At 38.7% G+C, this 19,955-nt stretch overlaps 1 protein-coding gene across 1 annotated transcript in view; it reads left to right on the plus strand.

Annotated features, from left to right (window-relative positions):
- Positions 1 to 19,955, plus strand: part of LARP1B (La ribonucleoprotein 1B) — a 157,216-nt gene that overhangs the window by 81,991 nt on the left and 55,270 nt on the right. The window contains exon 12 of the mRNA XM_053578369.1: positions 16,033 to 16,156. Within this exon, the coding sequence (XP_053434344.1) occupies positions 16,033 to 16,156 (124 nt within the window). The remainder of the gene's footprint in view (positions 1 to 16,032; positions 16,157 to 19,955) is intronic.

Raw genomic sequence — 19,955 nt, forward strand, 5'->3', positions numbered from 1 at the left:
ATTTCAGAGGCTGAGGCAGAAAGATCACTGGTAGATAATGGGATTCAGATCAGACTGATCAACAAATGAAGAGGGCCTTGTTGAAGAATGAAGTGCTAAACTTCCAAAGTAGTCTTGGTATGGGCCTGTACTTTTAGCTGTCACCCTTGGTAGAGTGCTATGGTGTCACAGCTCACAGCAACCTCAAACTCTTAGGCTTAAGTGATTCTCTTGCCTCAGCCTCCCAAGTACCTGGGACTACAGGCACCCGCCACAACACTTGGCTATATTTTTTGTTGTAATTGTCATTGTTGTTTTAGCTTGCCCAGGCCAGGTTTGAACTGGCCAGCCTCGGTGCACGTGGCCGGCACCCTATCCACTGAGCTATGGGCACCGCCCATTGGGAAGAGATTTTTAAAGAAACAATTTATTGTATCTTTGTGAAAAAGTAGGAACATTAATAAGGAAACCTAAGAGAGAATGATATAGACCAGATTTGGAAATGTCAAGTTGATATCATAGTGTCTATTCATGTAAAATGTCTTTTATCTTCTCTCAGTCCCAGAAATTATAAAAAAGCCAGAAATGTGGATTTTGGAGTCTTTACTAATAGAAGAGAGAATTAAAGCTGGACATATGATTGAACAGGAGAGAGAGAAAGCAATAGAGACAGGAAATCTACTAGTGACCACTAGGAGAGAAAAATAGGTGTAGATATATCTGGTTTCACTGAAGTAGCCAAGAAAATAATGTCTAATATCATAACCCATAAAGTGACATTCATGTATTCTATCTCAACTGTAGTTTTTTTTTTTTTTTTTGCAGTTATTTTTTTGGCTGGGCCTAGGCTTGAACCTGCCACCTCCGGCATATGGGGCTGGTGCCCTACTCCTTTGAGCCACAGGCACCACCCTCAACTGTAGTTTTAATCTTTCTTTCCACTGGCTTCTTACTTTTTATTTTTTCATCCTGAAAAATAAAAATCCCAGCCATGCACAGTTGTTGGGGATGAATTCTTTCCCAGAGAATGAGATGAGAGGATGAGGGAAAATGAAGAGTCAAGACACAAAGAGAAAGTTTTTTAAGAAGTTGGGTTGGGGAGCTATACACATCCAAGTGCAAGGACCGGTGGAAGCCCCTAGCTCCAGGCTACCTGTTTTTATTACACACATCACTGTTTTAATTATCAATCTAATGGGGGTTTAGGGGGAAGGGGAAGGCTAAACTCTTACTTCATGGTTTTTGCTGGGCTTGCATTTTCTAACCAAACTATTTATGTTAATAGACTGAATTACCTCTTACTATTATTACTCTAAGTTTTGTGAGCTTAAGACAAACAGAACATGGGACATGGAACACGGTCCAGGAGCAGGATATCAAAGCAGACCCCAGTCAGACCACACACACAAATCTCAGGAGTGGCGATTAACTGCCCCTCTCCCCAGAAGCTTTACATGCGGATGAGCTGGGGGTTCTGTCCACACTGAGATGACAGAAGAAAGGAGATATTTTTCTTCTTACCTTTCCTGAGAGACTTTTTCTCTCTTAATGAGGTTTAGATGTTTGCTGTGTCTCCAGCGAGTTCAGCATTCCCTACCTACCTCCCAAAAAGCACTAACTCTCCCTCCCATGGCAAACCTTGTCTCTTAGTGCTTGGTGACCTCTGAGCTGAGTTGCACGGGGGGAGGGGTGAAGTTCCAGCAAGATAGTTCCTCTGTTTGAAGAACATAAGGCTTAAAAGTTTTTTTAAAAAATTCACGAGGTGTGGTGGTGTGTGCCCATAGTCCCATAGTCCCAGCTAATTGGGAGGCTGAGGCAGGAGGATCACTTCAGCCCAGGGACACAGGGGTACAGTGAGCTGGGATTGAGCCACTGCACTCTAGCCTGCGCGACAGCATGAGGCTCTGTCTCTTAAAAAAAAAAAAAAAAAGTAAAACAGTAAGTTTTATGTATGTTTTATCACAATAAATTAATACACAAAATGATAAAAGAAAAAAGGCAAGACTTGGTGTGATGGCTCACACCTGTAATCATAACAGAGGGAAGTGAGGAGGAAGGATTGCTTGAGGTCAGGAGTTGAGGACCATCCTGTGGAAGAGCAAGACCCCTGTCTCTACAAAAAATAGAAAAATTAGTTGGATGTGGTTGCATGCTACTTGGGACTACAGGCAGGAGGTAGGCTGAGTCAGGAGGATCACTTGAGCACAAGAGTTTGAGGTTGATGAGGCCACTGTACAACAGAGCAAAAAGAAAAAAAGGGAAGAAAGGTGACAAATTATTGAATTTCACATTTAAAATAAGTGAATTTTGGGATATGTAAATTAAATAAAACTGTTAATAAACCTCTATAAAAGTGAAGGTAAAGATATTATCAGATAAATCAAAATTAAGAAAATTTATTATCAGCAATCTGCTTTAAAGAAAATACTAAAGGATGGCTGCACCTATAGCTCAGTGTGTAGGGCACTGGCCACATACACGAAGGCTGGTGGATTCGAATCTGGCATGGGCCTGCTAAACAACAATGACAACGGCAACAAAAAAATAACTGGGTATTGTGGCAGGCGCCTATAGTCCCAGCTACTTGGGAGGCTGAGGCAGGAGAATCGCTTGAGCCCAAGTGCCGTGAGCTATGAAACCACAGCACTCTATCCAGGGCAACAGCTTGAGACTGTCTCAAAAAAAAAAAAAAAAAGAAAAGAAAAGAAAATACTAAAGGAAATTATTCAGGCAGAGGAAAATGATTCCAAAAAAGAAGCTTGGGGATATATATTGGTGAGTGGGGAAAAAAAAGAACCTTGGAGATTTAGAAGGAAGGAAAAGTAATAGGATGGGTAAATGTTTGTATAGATTTAGATAAATATTGACGCTAAACACAACAAAGCTGATGTAACTCTGTTGATAATCAAAATAGATTTTAAAGGCAAAAAGAATTCAGATATGAAGGTGGGCAATTTATAGTCATAACAAGTTTCATTGCCCCAAAAGATACAAATAGTCCTAATATATATATATATATTTTTTGAGACAGAGTCTTACTTTGTTGCCCTCAGTAGAGTGTTGTGGTGTCATAGCTCACAGCAACCTCAAATTCTTGGGTTAAAGTGAATCTCTTGCCTCAGCCTCCTGTGTAGCTTGGACTGTAGGTGCCTGCCACAATGCCTGACTATTTTTAGAGACAGGGTCTCGCTCTTGCTTAGGCCAGTCTCCAGCTCCTAAGCTTAGGCAATCCCAGAGTGCTGGATTACAGACATGAGCCACCATGCCTGGCCCAAGTAGTCCTAAATTTTACATATCTTAATAATGCAACTTAAATATATATAAGTCAAAAATTAACAGCCATATAGATGTATTCATAATCATAGTGGGAGATTTTGACACATCTTATGAAGAAAGATGCAAGATGGAGCAAGTAGACCAAAAAAATCAGGATACAGAAAATGTGAGTATGATTTAGAAACTTGACTTAATTGATGTAAGTGAAACATTGTATCTAATATATGCAGAATGCACATTCTTTTTTCTTCTTTCTTTTTTTTTTTTTTGTAGAGACAGTCTCACTTTATTGCCCTCGGTAGAGTGCCATCGCATCACACAGCTCACAGCAACCTCCAACTCCTGGGCTGAAGCGATTCTCTTGCCTCAGCCTCCCGAGTAGCTGGGACTACAGGCGCCCGCCACAACGCCCAGCTATTTTTTGGTTTGCAGTTCAGCCGAGGCCGGGTTTGAACCCGCCACCCTCGGTATATGGGGCCGGCGCCGACTGAGCCACAGGCGCCGCCCTTTTTTTTTTTTTTTTTTTTGAGACAGCATCTCACTATATCATCCTTGGTAGAGTTCCATGGTATCACAAGTCACAGTAACCTCAAATTCTTGGGCTTAAGTGATTCTCTTGTTTTAGCCTCCCAAGTAGCTGGGACTACAGGTGCCTGCTTCAATGCCCAGCTGTTTTTTTGGTTGCAGTTGTCCTTGTTGTTTAGCAGGCTGGGCTTGAACATCTAGCCTCATTGTATGTGGCTGGCATCCCATTCACTGAGCTACAGACTCCAAGCCAGAATACACATTCTTTTTAAGTGTACATTGATCCTTACTTCATACCATACACAAAAAGTGAATTCTAAATGGATTATAGGTCTAAATGTGAAAGAAAATAATAAAACTTCTAAAAGATACTATCTGTATGATGTTTGAGTAGAGAAGACTAATTATTAAATAGGAACTCAGACAAATCACCAAGAGAAAGACAAATCTATAGAAAAATAAGCAGTTGTCATCTAACAAAAGAAGTTATCCACCTCATATGCCAGAGGTGGCGGGTTCAAACCCAGCCCTGGCCAAAATTGCAAAAAGAAAAAGAAGTTATCGGGTGGCACCTGTGGCTCAAAGCGGTAGGACGCTGGTCCCATGTGCCGGAGGTGGCGGGTTCAAACCCAGCCCTGGCCAAAAAAAAAGAAAAAGAAGTTATCCATATATGTGTATAAATATGTATATGTGTGTTTATATATATAAATGTTTTTGTGTTATACATATATACATATATATTTAATGTGTTATATATATACATATATATTAACACACATGTTATATATATATTTGTTATTGTTTGTTTTGAGATGGTGTCTTTATCACCCAACCTGTAGTGCAATGGCATGATGATAGCTCACTGCACCCTCAAACTCCTGGGCTCAGGTGATCTTCCAGCATTAGCCTTGTGAGTAGCTAGAACTACAACTAAGAGGTGGGGTCTCCCAGTTTTGCCTAGGCTGGCCTCCTAGCCTGAAGTAATCCTTCTGGCTTGGCCTCCCAAAGTGCTGTAATTATAGGTGAGAGCCACCACACCTGGACAAGTCAACAAATACATTAAAGGTTTTCAGCCTTATTAGTAATCAGAGTGATACAAATCGAAAGGACAACGAAGTAACACATAAACCTACCAGAAAGACTACTAAATTTAAAAGTTTTTGAATTTTTCTTTTATTTCAGGTTAATGGGAGAGTATATATGATTAAGTTATATAGTTTGCTTTTGTAAGGTTAAAGTCTGAGTTGTAGTTGTGTCCTTCACCCAGGAAGTGTGCCATATACCTGTGCAATGTACCTGTTGGGTGGAAACTTACCAAACCCCTTCCCCTGTAGGAATCTGCAGTACATGAGTGTTTCCTTCTCTCTGTATCCTCGCCAGCATTTGTTGCTTTGGGACCTTATGATGTGGGCCATTCTCACTGGGGTTAGGTAATATTCCAAAGCAGTTTTGTTTTGTTTGTTTTTGCAGTTTCTGGCTGGGGCTGGGTTTGAATCCACAACCTCCAGCATGTGGGGACGATGCCCTACTCCTTTGAGCCACAGGTGCCACCCCTACATTCTTATTGTTAGCTCTTTGTCAGATTCATAGCATGCAAATATCTTCTCTCATTCTGAAGGATATCTCTTTGCTTTGTTGATTGTGTCCTTAACTGTGCAGAAACTTTTTAACTTGAATCATGTCCCCTTTATTTGTTTTTGTGGTTGCTATGATTGCCAGTGGGGTCTTCTTCATAAATTCTTTCCCTAGACTTATCCAATTAAGAGTTCCCCCCATACTTTCTCATAGGGTTTTTATAGTTTGGTGTCTTAGATTTAAATCTTTTATCCACTGTGAGTTAATTTTTGTAAGTGGTGTTAAGATGCAGGTCCAGTTTCAGTGTTTTACATGTGGCTAACCAGTTCTTCGAGCACCATTTATTGAATAAGGATTCTTTTCCTCAGTATACGGTTTTGTTTGCTTTGCCAAAGATCAGGTGGTACCATTAGGCTGGTTTTATCTCTAGACTCTCTGTTACATAGGTCTATGTCTCTATTTTTATGCCAGTACCATGCTGTTTTGATCACCATAGACTTGTGGTATAACCTGAATTCTGCTAAGATGATACTTCCAGTTTTGTTCTTATTTCATAGAATTATGTTGGTTATTCAGGCTTTTTTCTGGTTTCATGTGAAATGTAGAACTATTTCTTCAAGCGTTTCAAAGTACGAGTTTGGTATTTAACCCTTTCCATTCCTTTGGAGGACAAGGTCTGACATAATGATTTTCCTGTTCCACTCCAACGTCAGAAGATGTTTGACATATTTTTTGTTGCGTTTTTTTTTTCGTCTGCTCTGCTATTGGAGCCTGATGCATTTCCTCATGTAGTATGAACTGTAGCCACCGGTCCCCACACGTTGTACTCCTTCTGTTTCTGGGAAGGCCATGTTATATGAAGAGGTGATGATATGTTGTATTTGCACAGTTATGCTTGTAGAAAAATGGCAGGCAGAAGGTATTTAAGTGAGGATATTGCAATGTGGATTGTGAGAATAATGAAGTTGAAGGACAGTTTAGTGATGAAAGTGAACATGAAATGCATCAATGTACAAAGTTATGATTTAATAAAAAAAATTAAAAAAAGTGAACATGAAGAAACACTTCCTGTATGTAGTGATATTATTTCCAGTGAATCTGAAGCTAGCGATAATAAATAACAATAATACACAATCTATAGCAAGTAGTTGGAAGGTTTATCGTGATGGTGATGGTGATCTTATAAATTTCCGTACTGTGTCATACAACAGGTATTCGCACTTCCTCAAAGTGCTCAGCCCAAAACTGAACTTGAATATTTCCGGGTCTTTTTCTCAGATGCTCTTATTGATGAAATTGTGACCATGACAAATATGTATGCAGCTGAAAAAATACAGAAGGTGAATCCACTAACAAAATATTCAATGTGGTACTTATGGAAAGATGTTTCATCAGAAGAAATGAAGGCATTCTTTGGTGTAATACTGAACATGGCTCTGAATTTGAAAGTTCAATTAGTGACTATTTTATTGAAGATGGATTAGACCGACCCCCATTCTTCAAGAATGTTTTCTCTCGTCTCTGCTTTTTCCAAATATTTTGGATGCTGCATTTAGGTATTCCTGTTGCAGCTCAAGGCGGTGTACATACCCGAGGGAGCAAGGTGAAGAATGTTAGTGAGTATATGGACAATAAATGCAAATAACTTTATGTACCAGGAAGAAATGTGGCTATTGATGAGAACACAGTAGGTTTCAAAGGAAGGATTCAATTCAAATGCTATAATCCAAAGAAGCCTACAAAGTGCGGCCTACAAATTTTTTGCCTATGTGATTAAGAAAATGGTTATGTGTTCTCACATTCCCTATTATGGCAAGACAACAGAAAATCTTATTTGTCCTTATTTGCCATTTATGTCTCAAATGGTGATTCATTTGGTACAAGTTTTGCAAGTACATGATGATGCAAGTGGTTCAGGGTATCACAATTATACTGACAGGTTTTACATAAGCCCTCAACTCACTCAGGAATTGCATAAAATGAAAACACATATAATGGGAACAGTTATGGCTTTAAGGAAAGATTTGCCAAATACTCTGTAAAAGAAGATACTTTAGGTATATGGATTATGTGTCCATAAATATTATGTGAAAATTATGTGCCTCTCAGTCCATGACAAGAGGTTAGTGACAATGCTGAGTACATTCTTTGGCTCTCAAACACAGTTGATCACTGGTTATAGGAAGAAACAGCCTGTTCAATTTGAAAAACTGACAGTTATGTTAGAATACACAAGGTTTTTGGGAAGAGTGGACAGAGCTAATCAGTACTGTAAATGTTACAGATTTACAAGGAGGTTCTGTAAATGGTAGAAAAAATTATTCTTCTGGCTGATGGAAATTGCAGTTGTTAACAGCTACATCCTATACTCATTAGATAAGGAGAGTGGAAAAAAAGTGCAGAAACACCTTTCTTACAGGAGAAATCTCGTCACTCAGTTTGTTAGCAATGTGAGGAACAAATTCAAGAAAGAAGGAAAGATCACCATCTTCTGACACTGAGGAAAGGCTAAATGGGAAGATGTGTTTTATAATGCAAAATGAAAAAAATCACAAAGGACTGTATGGTTTGCAGCAGAAGAAATGAGAAAGGTGGAAAGAGAGAAACCATTTTCTACTAAAAGACATGCAAGAGGGAGCCTGGACTTAATTCTGGAGATTAAGAAGTTTTATACTAAAAAAAATTATAAACAAAATAAACAAAAATACTTTAATTATTTTATGTATCCTAAAATAGATAATAAAATCACCAGGTGAGTTCATATTTATTTGTCTCTCTTTTTTTTTTTTTTTTTGTAGAGACAGAGTCTCACTTTATGGCCCTCTGTAGAGCGCCGTGGCCTCACACAGCTCACAGCAACCTCCAACTCCTGGGCTTAAGCGATTCTCTTGCCTCAGCCTCCTGAGCAGCGGGGACTACAGGCACCCACCACAACGCCCGGCTATTTTTTGGTTGCAGTTTGGCTGGGGCCGGGTTTGAACCCACCACCCTCGGTATATGGGGCCGGCGCCTTATGGACTGAGCCACAGATGCCGCCCTATTTGTCTCTTTTAAAACTATAGGATCATTACAAGTAATCCACCAACCTACCCCAAATAAGTAAGAGCTGGGAGTCTGAGGGTGGCAGAAAAATTGGATTGAAAAGGTTAATGGGGATTGCATTAAGTCTGTAGATTGCTTTGAATGCTAGGACATTTTGACAATGTTGATTCTTCCAGGACATGAGCATGATATGTTCTTCCATCGGTTAACATCCCTTTGCTATTTCTTTTCTCAGTGTTTCATGGGGTTCTCTTTGTAGAGATCTTTCTACATTCCAAGGTATTTCATTTGCTTTGATGCTACTGTGGAGGGTATTCCTTTTTTGGGTTGATTCTCAGCTTGACTGTTGTTGATCTTTGATTTGATTCTCAGTTTGACTCTTATGGTTGAGTTCTCAGGGTTTTCTAAGTATAAGATCATATTATCAGCAAAGAGCTAGAGTTTGATGTCCTCTGAACCCATCTGGATGACCTTGATATCCTTCTCTTGCCTGATTGGTCTATATAAAACTTCCAGCACTGTTTTGAATAGTAGTGGGGGATACTGGACGTTCTTGTCTCATTCTAGTTCTACGGGGAAATGCTTTCAGTTTTTGTATGTTCAGTATAATATTGGGTGTGAGTTTGTCATAGATGGCTCCTATCAGTTTAAGAAATGTGTCATCTATACCTGTTTTCTTAAATATTCTTATCAAAAAAGGATCCTGAATTTTGTCAATTGCTTTTTCTGCATCTCCCCCAAAATAAAACATACGGTCTTTGTTTTATTTTTGTTTATGTGGTGAATTACATTTATAGATTTGCTTATGTTGAATCAGCCTTGCATTCCTATAGTGAAGCCTACCTGGTCTTGATGAATTATTACTATTATTTTTTGATATGTAGCTGAATTCTATTTTCTAAGATTTTATTGTGTACTTTTGCATCAATATTCACTAACGATATTGGTCTATACTCTTCTATACTCTCTGCTGGCCTATAAAGTTTCTGTGAGAAATCAGCTGTTAACCTGATGGGTTTAGCCTTATAGGTCATATGCTGCTTATGTTTGGCAACTTGTAGAGTTTTGTTTTTCATTTTGACTTTGGGCAGGGTAATTACAATGTGTCTAGGAAACACATTGCTTGAATTGAGTTGTTCTGGAGTTTGCTAGCCATAAGTAAGTGTATGTCTAGATCTCTGACAATGCTTGGGAAATTTTCAACTATAATGTCTTCAATTTGAGCTTTCTTGTTTTTGGGATTCTCTTCTTTTTCAGGGATACTATGGCTTATATGTTTTGCGTAATCCCTTATTTTTGTAAGAGATTGCTCTGCCTTTGCTCTTCTTTTCTGCCTAAGTGGTTGGGTTAGCTTGGAAGTTTTGTCTTCAGGTTCTGAGATTCTTTCTTCTCCATGGTTTAATCTGTTGCCAAAATTCTCTGCTGTGTTTTTTTTTTTTCCTTTTCAGAGACAGAGTCTCACTCTGTCGCCCTTGGTAAGTGCTGTGACATCACAGCTCACAGCAACCTCCAGCTCTTGGGCTTAGTCAATTCTCTTGCCTAAGCCCCCCAAGAAGCTGGGTCTACAGGCACCCACCACAATGCCCTGCTATTTTTTGTTGCAGTTGGCCGGAGCCAGGTTCAAACCCACCACCCTCAGTATATAGGGCCAGCGCCCTACTCACTGAGCCACAGTTCCGCCCTCTCTGCTGTGTTTTGAAACTACTCGAATGTCTCTTTCTTTTCTTTAAGCTCCATTATATCCTTCCTAATTATGTCTAGATCCTTGGTGACTTTGTCTTTAATTTTGTTGCTTTCTTGAGATAATTTTTGAACTTCTTTTTGCTGGTTTTCCACCTTCTCTTCAATTCCATTTGTCTTATTTGCCATCCATATTGTGAATTCCATTTCTGTCATTTCAACAATTCCTTCCTCCCTCCCTTTTTGCCTCCCTCCCTGTTACCCAGGGTAGAATGCTGTGGTATTAGCCTAACTCATAGCAACCTCAAACTACTGGGCTCAAGTGATCCTTCTGCCTCATCCTCCCAAGTAGTTGGGACTACAACATGTACCACCATACTTGGCTAATTTTTCTACTTTTAGTAGAAACAGAGTCTCCCTCTTAATTAGTCTAATCTTAAACTCTTGGCCTCAAGGGATCTTCTCACCTGGGCCTCCCACTGTTCCAGGATTACAGATGTAAGTTGTGCTCCTCCAACAATGTCTTTATAGTTGGAATTTTCTGCCATTGCTCCTTCGTGATCCCTTAAGGGAATTGATCTGTCCTGGTTTTTCTTTCATGTTGCCAGAGTTTTTTTTGCTGGTCCCTTCTCATGTGTAGTTTCTTTTTTTCCCCATTTTTTCTATTTTTTTCCTTTACCTTTCCTCCCTTTACCGTTTCTTTTTTTAACTTTAGGATGCTGGGTTGAGTTGACCTTAAGGTATAGTAAAGAAAAATAAGGAGAAGAAAAAAAAATTGACTGTAATTATTGAAATCTTTATTGCCTTGGAAAAAGAAGTAGAAAAAGGGAAAATTTTAGGCTATATATTAAAATTTTCTTTGTTGCTTTCAAAGAAAAGGGAAAAAAACTCAAAAAAATTAAAATTGATTATAATAACTAAAATCCACTTTGTTGCCTTGGAAAAGAAATCGCAAGACAAAAAGGATCTATAGGTGATGCTTTATAATTGGAAATAAATAACTGCAGCTGTTAGAAACAGCAATCCACTGAGTTCCATTCTCTGGGATTTTCAGTGGCTGCCAAGTTGAGATTTGGAGATGGGGTTTCCTGCTCTGCTCTCAAAGGGGAAGTTCTAGGGCAGTCCGTGAGCCAGAGATGGCACTGAATGTCTGGGGAGTGGTGCTGCAGGCCTGAGGGGAGAATGCCATATGGTCTGGGAAATGCCATCCAGGTAGGGGGCTGCAGAGTCCACCCTGGAGCTGGCTGAGGCTCAGTGGTCTGAATGAGAACTAGAGTCTGACAGGAGGTGTGGGGCTGGGGCCACTCCATACCCTTCTACAAAGTGAACAGTATGGGAATAGCAGCTCAAGCCTGGAGAGCAGAGGCTGTGCCAGCAGCACAGCAGACCAGACCCAAGTGCTTCAGGGCTTCTGGGAAGGCACATACCCAGTACCAACCCATGAGACCATTATCACAGGGCTACTGTGATTCTGGTACTTCTCTTGTACCCTGCTGAGGTGGAGCTGTAGGCCACTGTCTCCCTGGTGCAGTGTTTCCCACACAGCCTACTTCTCACTTGATTCCAGCACATGGATCCACCTGTGGTCCCTGAAGAAGGTGCTTGGCAACAGATCACTGGCTCTGGCTTGGAGAAGCTGCATGTCAGGCCACAGCAACAAGACTAGTGCACCTGAGACCTGGGGGAAGAGGGGATCCTGGCCTTTTCTTCTCTTCCCCCTCAGTGCTGGCTGTCCAATATAGCCAGTTTACACAAGATTCAAGTCTGTTCCCAGACCATCCCAGCAAGAGGCCACAGGGGATGGCCCTAGGATCCCAGCAGCCCAGACCACACTGTGATCTCCACGTGGAGTCTGCTTCCATACCTTTTACCTTCCCTCCATCTGTTTCCTCACCACCCTATCCCTGAGCTGGCACTGCCTGTATGTGTTTCTCCCTGCTTTTTATCAGGAGAGATTGCAAAGGGGCTGCCATCTTGGCTCCAACCCCAACATTTAAAATTTTTATTTTGAGATAATTAGAGGTTCGCAGGAAGTGCAAAAATAGTACAGAGAAATTCCTGTGTACCTTTCACCTAGTTCCCTCCGAAAGTTAAATCTTATATAACTATAGCGTAATATTAAAATCAAGAAGTAGACATTTCTTATCACAAATGTGTGTGATACGAAGTTTTTATAGGCTCAGCGCCCGTAGCACAGTGGTTACAATGCCAGCCACATACACTCAAGGCAGGTTCGAACCTGGTCCAGGCCAGCTAAACAACAATGACAATTGCAACAAAAAATAGCCAGGCGTTGTGGCAGGTACCTGTAGTCCCAGCTACTTGGGAGGCTGAGGCAAGAGAATTGCTTGAGCCCAAGAGTTTGAGGTTGCTGTGAGCTGTGATACTACAGAGCTCTACCGAGGACAACATAGTGAGACTCTGTCTCAAAAAAAAAAAAAAAGAAAGAAATTTTGTAGTTCTATGCCATGTTTGTCATGTGTGGATTCACCACAGTCAAGGTACCAAACTATTGCATCACCACGAAGATCTCCTTTGTGCTACCACTCTCACTTGCCTTGCTTTCACTATCCCTAACCTCAGGAATCACTAATCTGTGCTCCATCTCTCTAGTTTTGTCATTTTAGGAATATCGTATGAATGGAATCATAGAGCACATGACTTTTTGAGGTTGATATTTTTTAATCATAATATCCTTGAGATCCATCCAGGATGTTGTGGTATCTGTAGTTTGGTCCTTTCCAAAATGACTAAAAGACATATATTTTTAATAGACTTTAATTTTTAGAGCAACTTTAGATTCATAGCAAAATTGAGCAGAAGATAGACTTTCCATATATCCTCTTCCCCCACACATGCATAACCTCCCTCATTGTCAACATCCTCCCACCACAGTAGTACCTTTGTTACAAATGATGAACCTACCCTGTTTCCCCGAAAATAAGACCCACTTACAGGAAAGATAAGACGTCCCCTGAAAATAAGACCCCGTGCATCTTTGGGAGCACACCTTAAAATAAGACACTGTCTTATTTTCGGGGGAAACAGGGTCGCTAGAGCCATCATTATCACCTAAGTTGTAGTTTACATTTGGGTTCATTCTTGGTCACAATGGCTAATTTTTTTTTTTTTTTTGAGACAGAGTCTCACTATGTCACTCTGGGTAGAGTGCGGTGGCATCACAGCTCACAGTAACCTCAAACTCTCAGGATTAAGTGATTTTCTTGCCTCTGCCTCCCGAGTAGCTGGGACTACAGGCACCTGCCACAATGCCCAGCTATTTTTTGGTTGTAGTTGTCATTGCTGTTTACCAGGTCCGGACCGGACTTGAACCCGCCAGCTTTGGTGTATGTGGCTGGCGCCCTACTCACTGAGCTACAGGCGCCAAGCCCAAAATGGCTAAAATTTAGAAGACTGATAATACCAACTGTTGGTGAAGATGTAGAGCAATAGGAAATTAAACACTAGGATGGATTTTTTTTTAATTGCAGTGTATTCGTATTCTAGAATAGAGCAAAATAGACAAACATTTTCTGTAAAGGGCTGTATAGTAAACATTTTAAACTTTGTGTCATATGTTGTCTGTGGCAACTACTTAACTCTGCAGTTGCAGCAATGAAACACCCATAGGTAATATGTAAACAAATAGGTGTGGTTATATTTCACTAAACCCATTTATAAAAATAGACTTAGGCCTGAGATCTGTAGTTTGCTGACCTTTGCTGTAGAACTATAAACTATAGTTACACATAGATGAATCTCACAGACATAATTTTGCATGATAGAAGCCATACACTATGATTCCATTTTTATAAAGTTCAGAAAGAGGCAAAACATCTATGGTATTGAAGTTAGCATGTTCATTATTTTGGGAGAGATAGGAACTCTTGATTGGAAGGGGCCTGAAGGGAAGTTCTAGGGTACTGGTAGTCTGTTTACCTGAATGGTGGTTACTCATTATTCCTTGAGATGTATACTTAAGATTTGTGCACTTCTCTAGTGTGTGCTTATGTTATACTTTTAATGAATTAGTTAAAAAACAAAACAAAAGCACTCTTGTGTTCTCATCAGAGTAGAATTGTGTGATTCATCTCTGGCATATGGTAAACATACAACAATTATTCATTGACTTGGTAATTGCTAATAGCAAGCTCTATGGCAAGATAAGGGACAGTGAAGAAGGAACAATGACTGATTTAGACTGAAGAGCTTATTGAAGATTTTTGAGAAAGAAATTTTGGTATGGAGGCAGGAGCTGAAGTAATTAAGCTACTTTAATAATTACAGTGATTTAGTAGTTATATATGCAGATGAATCTCATAAATATAATTTTTCATGATGGAAGCCATAGACTAGTATACACACTAGTGATGTCATAGCGTAAAAGGCTAGCAGGATCTACTAAATGGTGTGAGCTGACAACTATTCATGTTTGATGACAAAAGGAAAAGATTCTTTGGTTAGCTATTAAGAGCAAGCTACTACAACTTTTGTGTAATTTTGTTATTTAATTTGCTTCTATCCAACAAATACTTTGTTTTTTACCTGTCTATGCTCTCTCTCTCTCTTTTTTTTTTGAGACAGAGTCTCACTATGTTGCCCTCAGCAGAGTGCTGTGGCATCGCAGCCCACAGCAACCTCAAATTCTTGGGCTTAAGTGAATCTCTTGCCTCAGCCTCCCAAGTAGCTGGGACTACAGGTGACCACCACAACACCCGGCTATTTTTTTGCAGCAGTTGTCATTGTTTAGCTGGCCTGGGCCACATTCGAACCCACCAGCCTGGGTGTATGTGGCTGTTGCCCTACTCAGTGAATTAGTTACAGGTGCTGCCCTGTCCAAGCTCTCCTTAGATATTGCCTTATGAAGAGTCATGTACCCATCAGCACCATGTGGTGTAGATGTTCTATAGGTTTTCTTGGGAAAAATGTACAAGAAATAGTAGAGTATAAGTAGTACCTCAAATTCTTTTTTTTTTTTTTAATTCCACAATTTAGGCCAGACATAGAGGATCTTAATGTACCACAGCCAAATGAACTTCCAATTGAGAGTGGCTGCCACCTCTGTAGTGCTCTATTTGTAGGACAGGGCAGGAAGCATCTAAGTAACTATATAACACAAGTTAGAAAGGAGGAGCCTCCAGAACCCCAAAGGTGGGGATAGTCCTATTCTGCTTTTGAGCTAACAACTGAAACCTCCTGCCCACCTTGCTGCTAGACGTCTTTCTAAAAGGGTTTGGAAATCACTCTCCAGGGCCATATCACATGTATTCCGTTACTATAAAATGAAGTGAAAATTTGACCCAGTACTAAGGATCTTTTAGTACCTTTCTCCAACTTTCTTATTAGGCCTTTTTGCTGCTGGTTCTACACAGATTTTTTCGATCATTTAATTACTTTTTAATAAACACATTGCTTTTCCCAGGTTTCTCATCTTTGCCTACATTACCTAATCTAGAATGCTTTTTCCTTTTCTCTCAATTTTCATCCTTCAGGAGCTGCTATTGTCCCATTTTTTCTATGATGCCTCCCTGATGATTTCAATTCTTACACCAAATATCACCTTTTATATACTACATAATATTATTAGTTTTTATGTATACATTTCTTCCTTTCCATCTAACTTATACATTCCTTAAGGATAGGGAACATGTATTAGATTATGTTGTTACTTCTGTATATTCTGGTGGCCTTGTGTTAGTAAATGCTCTACAAATAATGTTATGTATGTATTTTATTTTTTTAAATATAATATTTTAGGGTTTTTTGTGCTTCTTTTAGACTCTGAATATTAATTGTTATTAAATATAATGCTGGATTATTGGAACATCTTTTTTACTCTGCTGCAGTTAATCCCTGTTTTTAAAAAAGCTCATTTTTTTGAGGTTGATATCAATTATTGTCTGTTGGTTACTTTGTTAGCCAGTTTAGTAATTAGATTCCTCCATTCTGCTTCAGCAAGAAGTTGAGAACTTTAAGAAGCTAAATCTCATTAGTAAAGAGCAGTTTGAAAACCTAACACCTGCACTTCCTTTTGAGCCAAACCAAGAAGTTCCTGTAGCGCCTTCACAGTCCAGGCAAGGTATGTAAATCTGCTTTTGTGTAAGTGTCTGAATAGTGGTAAAGCAGTTCTAAATTGTTTTAAAAGATTGCGGGTATATTTTTTTCCCTTTATCTTTGGAAAAAAGTTAGGTATCTGGTAAAATACTAGAGTTTCAAAACTCAACTTTTATTTATCCTTTGTGAACTTCAAAACATTCTGGAGACTTGAAAATATAGATCATAAGGTTGATCAGATAGCCTTGTAGTAAACAAAGTAAGTTTGAATCCCACTGTACTCTTACTCTACCTGAACAGACAATCACAAAGATGACCTAGGAGTCATCTATTGTAATGCCAGTGTGCTCAAAACCAGATGCTCACTTAAAAGTTGGCAGGATTGGTTTGTTTTTAATGTATCTAATGTGATTTTGAAATGCTGGGAATGTTTTTTTCAAAGTAAAAAATTTCACTGCTTTGCTTATCCTTAGAATACACCAATAGAGTCGTTCTTTTGTTTTATGGCCTTAGCTCTGTGTGAGAATGTAAATACATTAGGAGATTCATAAGTTGAATATGATATTTTCAAAGAAGTATAACTTCTAAAGTATAACACTTCTAAAACAAAGAAGTGTTTTAGTCTTTTATGAAGGAAGGTTTTTTTTTGTTTGTTTTGTTTTTTATTGTTGGGGATTCATTGAGGGTACAATAAGCCAGGTTACACTGAATTGCAATTGTTAGGTAAAGTCCCTCTTGCAATCATGTCTTGCCCCCATAAAGTGTGACACACACCAAGGCCCCACCCCCCTCCCTCCGTCCCTCTTTCTACTTTCCCCCCCATAACCTTAATTGTCATTAATTGTCCTCATATCAAAATTGAGTACATAGGATTCATGCTTATGAAGGAAGTTTTTAAAAATTACTTTAAAAAACTTCACATGTATAAGATAGAGTGAATGTATAAAGTAACCCCCATGTATCTGTTACCTACTTTTAACACTTACTTAATCATCTCATACCTAGTATTGTTTTATCTCAATGCTAGTCATTCCCTCTACTTTCTTCTGGATTATTTTAGAGCAGGCTCCCAAATCATATTATTCATGTTTTCTCATCCCTAAATATTTCTGTGTCTTTAAAAATACAAAAGCTGTCTCTTTTAACACATAAATAGCAATACCATTATCACACGTAAAATTAATAGTAATTCCTTATTTATTAAATATATAGTTAGTTTTCAAATTTTCTCACTTTTTTAAGTTTCTTTAAATTACATTAGGTTGATATCTCTTTTAGTCTATAGGTTCCTACTACTTTTTTTCTTTATAACTTATCGTTTCTTGCAGTTTATTGAAGAAACTGGGCTGTTTGTCCTGTGGAGTTTTTCACATTCTGGATTTTGCTGATTGTATCCCTATGGTTTCTCTTAACCTTTTTTCTAGTCCTGAATTTACTATGACTGTTAGTTAGACAGAGGGGCTTGATTAGATTGAGATTCAAATTTCTGCAAGAATATGTCGTAAGTAGTATTGAATATTTTTACCAAGAGGCAGATGGTACTCTGTTGTACCTTTTTGTAATGTTTGAGTCATCGATGCTCATTGAGTAGAGCTTTTATTTCACTGGGGATTGCAAAATGGTGATAATTCTATTTTTATCAATACTTCTTGCTTCAGTAGGTAGAATACTTTCATAAAGAAAACTTCCCTTAATTGTCTTTTCATTTATTCTGAGATAGAGTTCTTAGAGAAAAGGGGGAAAATGCTAAATTCTTTCCCTTTATTTACTAGTTTTCAAAGTAATTGGCTGATTCCCTGACATCCTTCATTGTTGACCACTAAAATTATTTTGTTTGTTTTTTTTTTGTTTTGAGACAGAGTCTCACTGTATGGCCCTTGGTAGAGTGCCATGGTGTCACAGCTCACAGCAACCTCAAACTCTTTGGCTTAAGCGATTCTCTTGCCTTAGCCTCCCAAGTAGCTGAGACTACAGGTGCCTGAGACAATGCCCGGCTATTTTTTGTTGCAGTTGTCATTGTTGTTTAGCTGGCCTGGGCCGGGTTCAAACCTGCCACCCTTGGTGTGTGTGGCTGGCACTGTAACCATTGTGCTACGGGCACCGAGCCATCTTTCGTTTGTTTTATTTTAAAACTAGCATTGTGAACTTGTAAATATGCTAGATGGGTTTCATACTGTTGTAGTTATTATTTTGATACTTGTGCCAGTTTCAGTTTATTGACTTTTAGTTCCAAACCCACCTTTCATTTTCTTGCTCTATAATAATGAAGTTGGACTGTTAACTCTCAGATTTTGGCCCGCTGATACAAGTCGAGCTTTGCCAGTACCAGCTTTACTACTGAGTTGACTACTATTTCTAAGCATTTTTAATTGAGAGAGTTAGGAAATTTTTTGAAGAGAAAAATATATTCATATTATATATTCATTGATACTTTTTGTGAAAATTTAAGATTGTAGGTTTTTATTTGTTTGATTTTATAGTTGTATTGGTTTTTTACTTGCATGTAAAATATCTTTGTTCCTAACCACAGTAACATAATTACTTATTTGCTAATCCAACAACATAACAGTTTCAGAATAATAATAACGAATAATAACACTTTCAGTATAATAAAAATACAGAAAGGATACTTCTTTTAGGTTTAAACTTTTAAAAACTTGATATTTTTATGTTTTCTTTTTTTAAGTTCTTATAGTTTCCTATTAAGGATATTCAGTCAAATTACTGGGTTTTTGTCTTGTTAAATTTAAGTGCTTTAAAATTGAGAATTAATACTTCTTCTTTTTTTTTTTTTTTTAATTTTGCTTTTAGATTTTATTTCCTTACGTGAAAGGTTGTTTTTTTTTATTGTTGGGGATTCATTGAGGGTACAATAAGCCAGGTTACACTGAATTGCAATTGTTAGGTAAAGTCCCTCTTGCAATCATGTCTTGCCCCCATAAAGTGTGACACACACCAAGGCCCCACGCACCTCCCTCCTTCCCTCTTTCTGTTTCCCCCCCCATAACCATAATTGTCATTAATTGTCCTCATATCAAAATTGAGTACATAGGATTCATGCTTCTCTATTCTTGTGATGCTTTACTAAGAATAATGTCTTCCACGTCCATCCAGGTTAATACGAAGGATGTAAAGTCTCCATTTTCTTTAATGGCTGAATAGTATTCCATGGTATACATATACCACAGCTTGTTAATCCATTCCTGGGTTGGTGGGCATTTAGGCTATTTCCATATTTTGGCGATTGTAAATTGAGCTGCAATAAACATTCTAGTACAAGTGTCCTTATGATAAAAGGATTTCTTTCCTTCTGGGTAGATGCCCAGTAATGGGATTGCAGGATCAAATGGGAGGTCTAGCTTGAGTGCTTTGAGGTTTCTCCATACTTCCTTCCAGAAAGGTTGTACTAGTTTGCAGTCCCACCAGCAGTGTAAAAGTGTTCCCTTCTCTCCACATCCACGCCAGCATCTGCAGTTTTGAGATTTTGTGATGTGGGCCATTTTCACTGGGGTTAGATGATATCTCAGGGTTGTTTTGATTTGCATTTCTCTAATATATAGAGATGATGAACATTTTTTCATGTGTTTGTTAGCCATTCGTCTGTCATCTTTAGAGAAAGTTCTATTCATGTCTCTTGCCCATTGATATAAGGGATTGTTGGCTTTTTTCATGTGGATTAATTTGAGTTCTCTATAGATCCTAGTTATCAATCTTTTGTCTGATTGAAAATATGCAAATATCCTTTCCCATTGTGTAGGTTGTCTCTTTGCTTTGGTTATTGTCTCCTTAGCTGTACAGAAGCTTTTCAGTTTAATGAAGTCCCA

Source organism: Nycticebus coucang, chromosome 1 (assembly GCF_027406575.1).
Source record: "Nycticebus coucang isolate mNycCou1 chromosome 1, mNycCou1.pri, whole genome shotgun sequence".
Classification (NCBI taxonomy): Eukaryota; Metazoa; Chordata; class Mammalia; order Primates; family Lorisidae; genus Nycticebus; species Nycticebus coucang.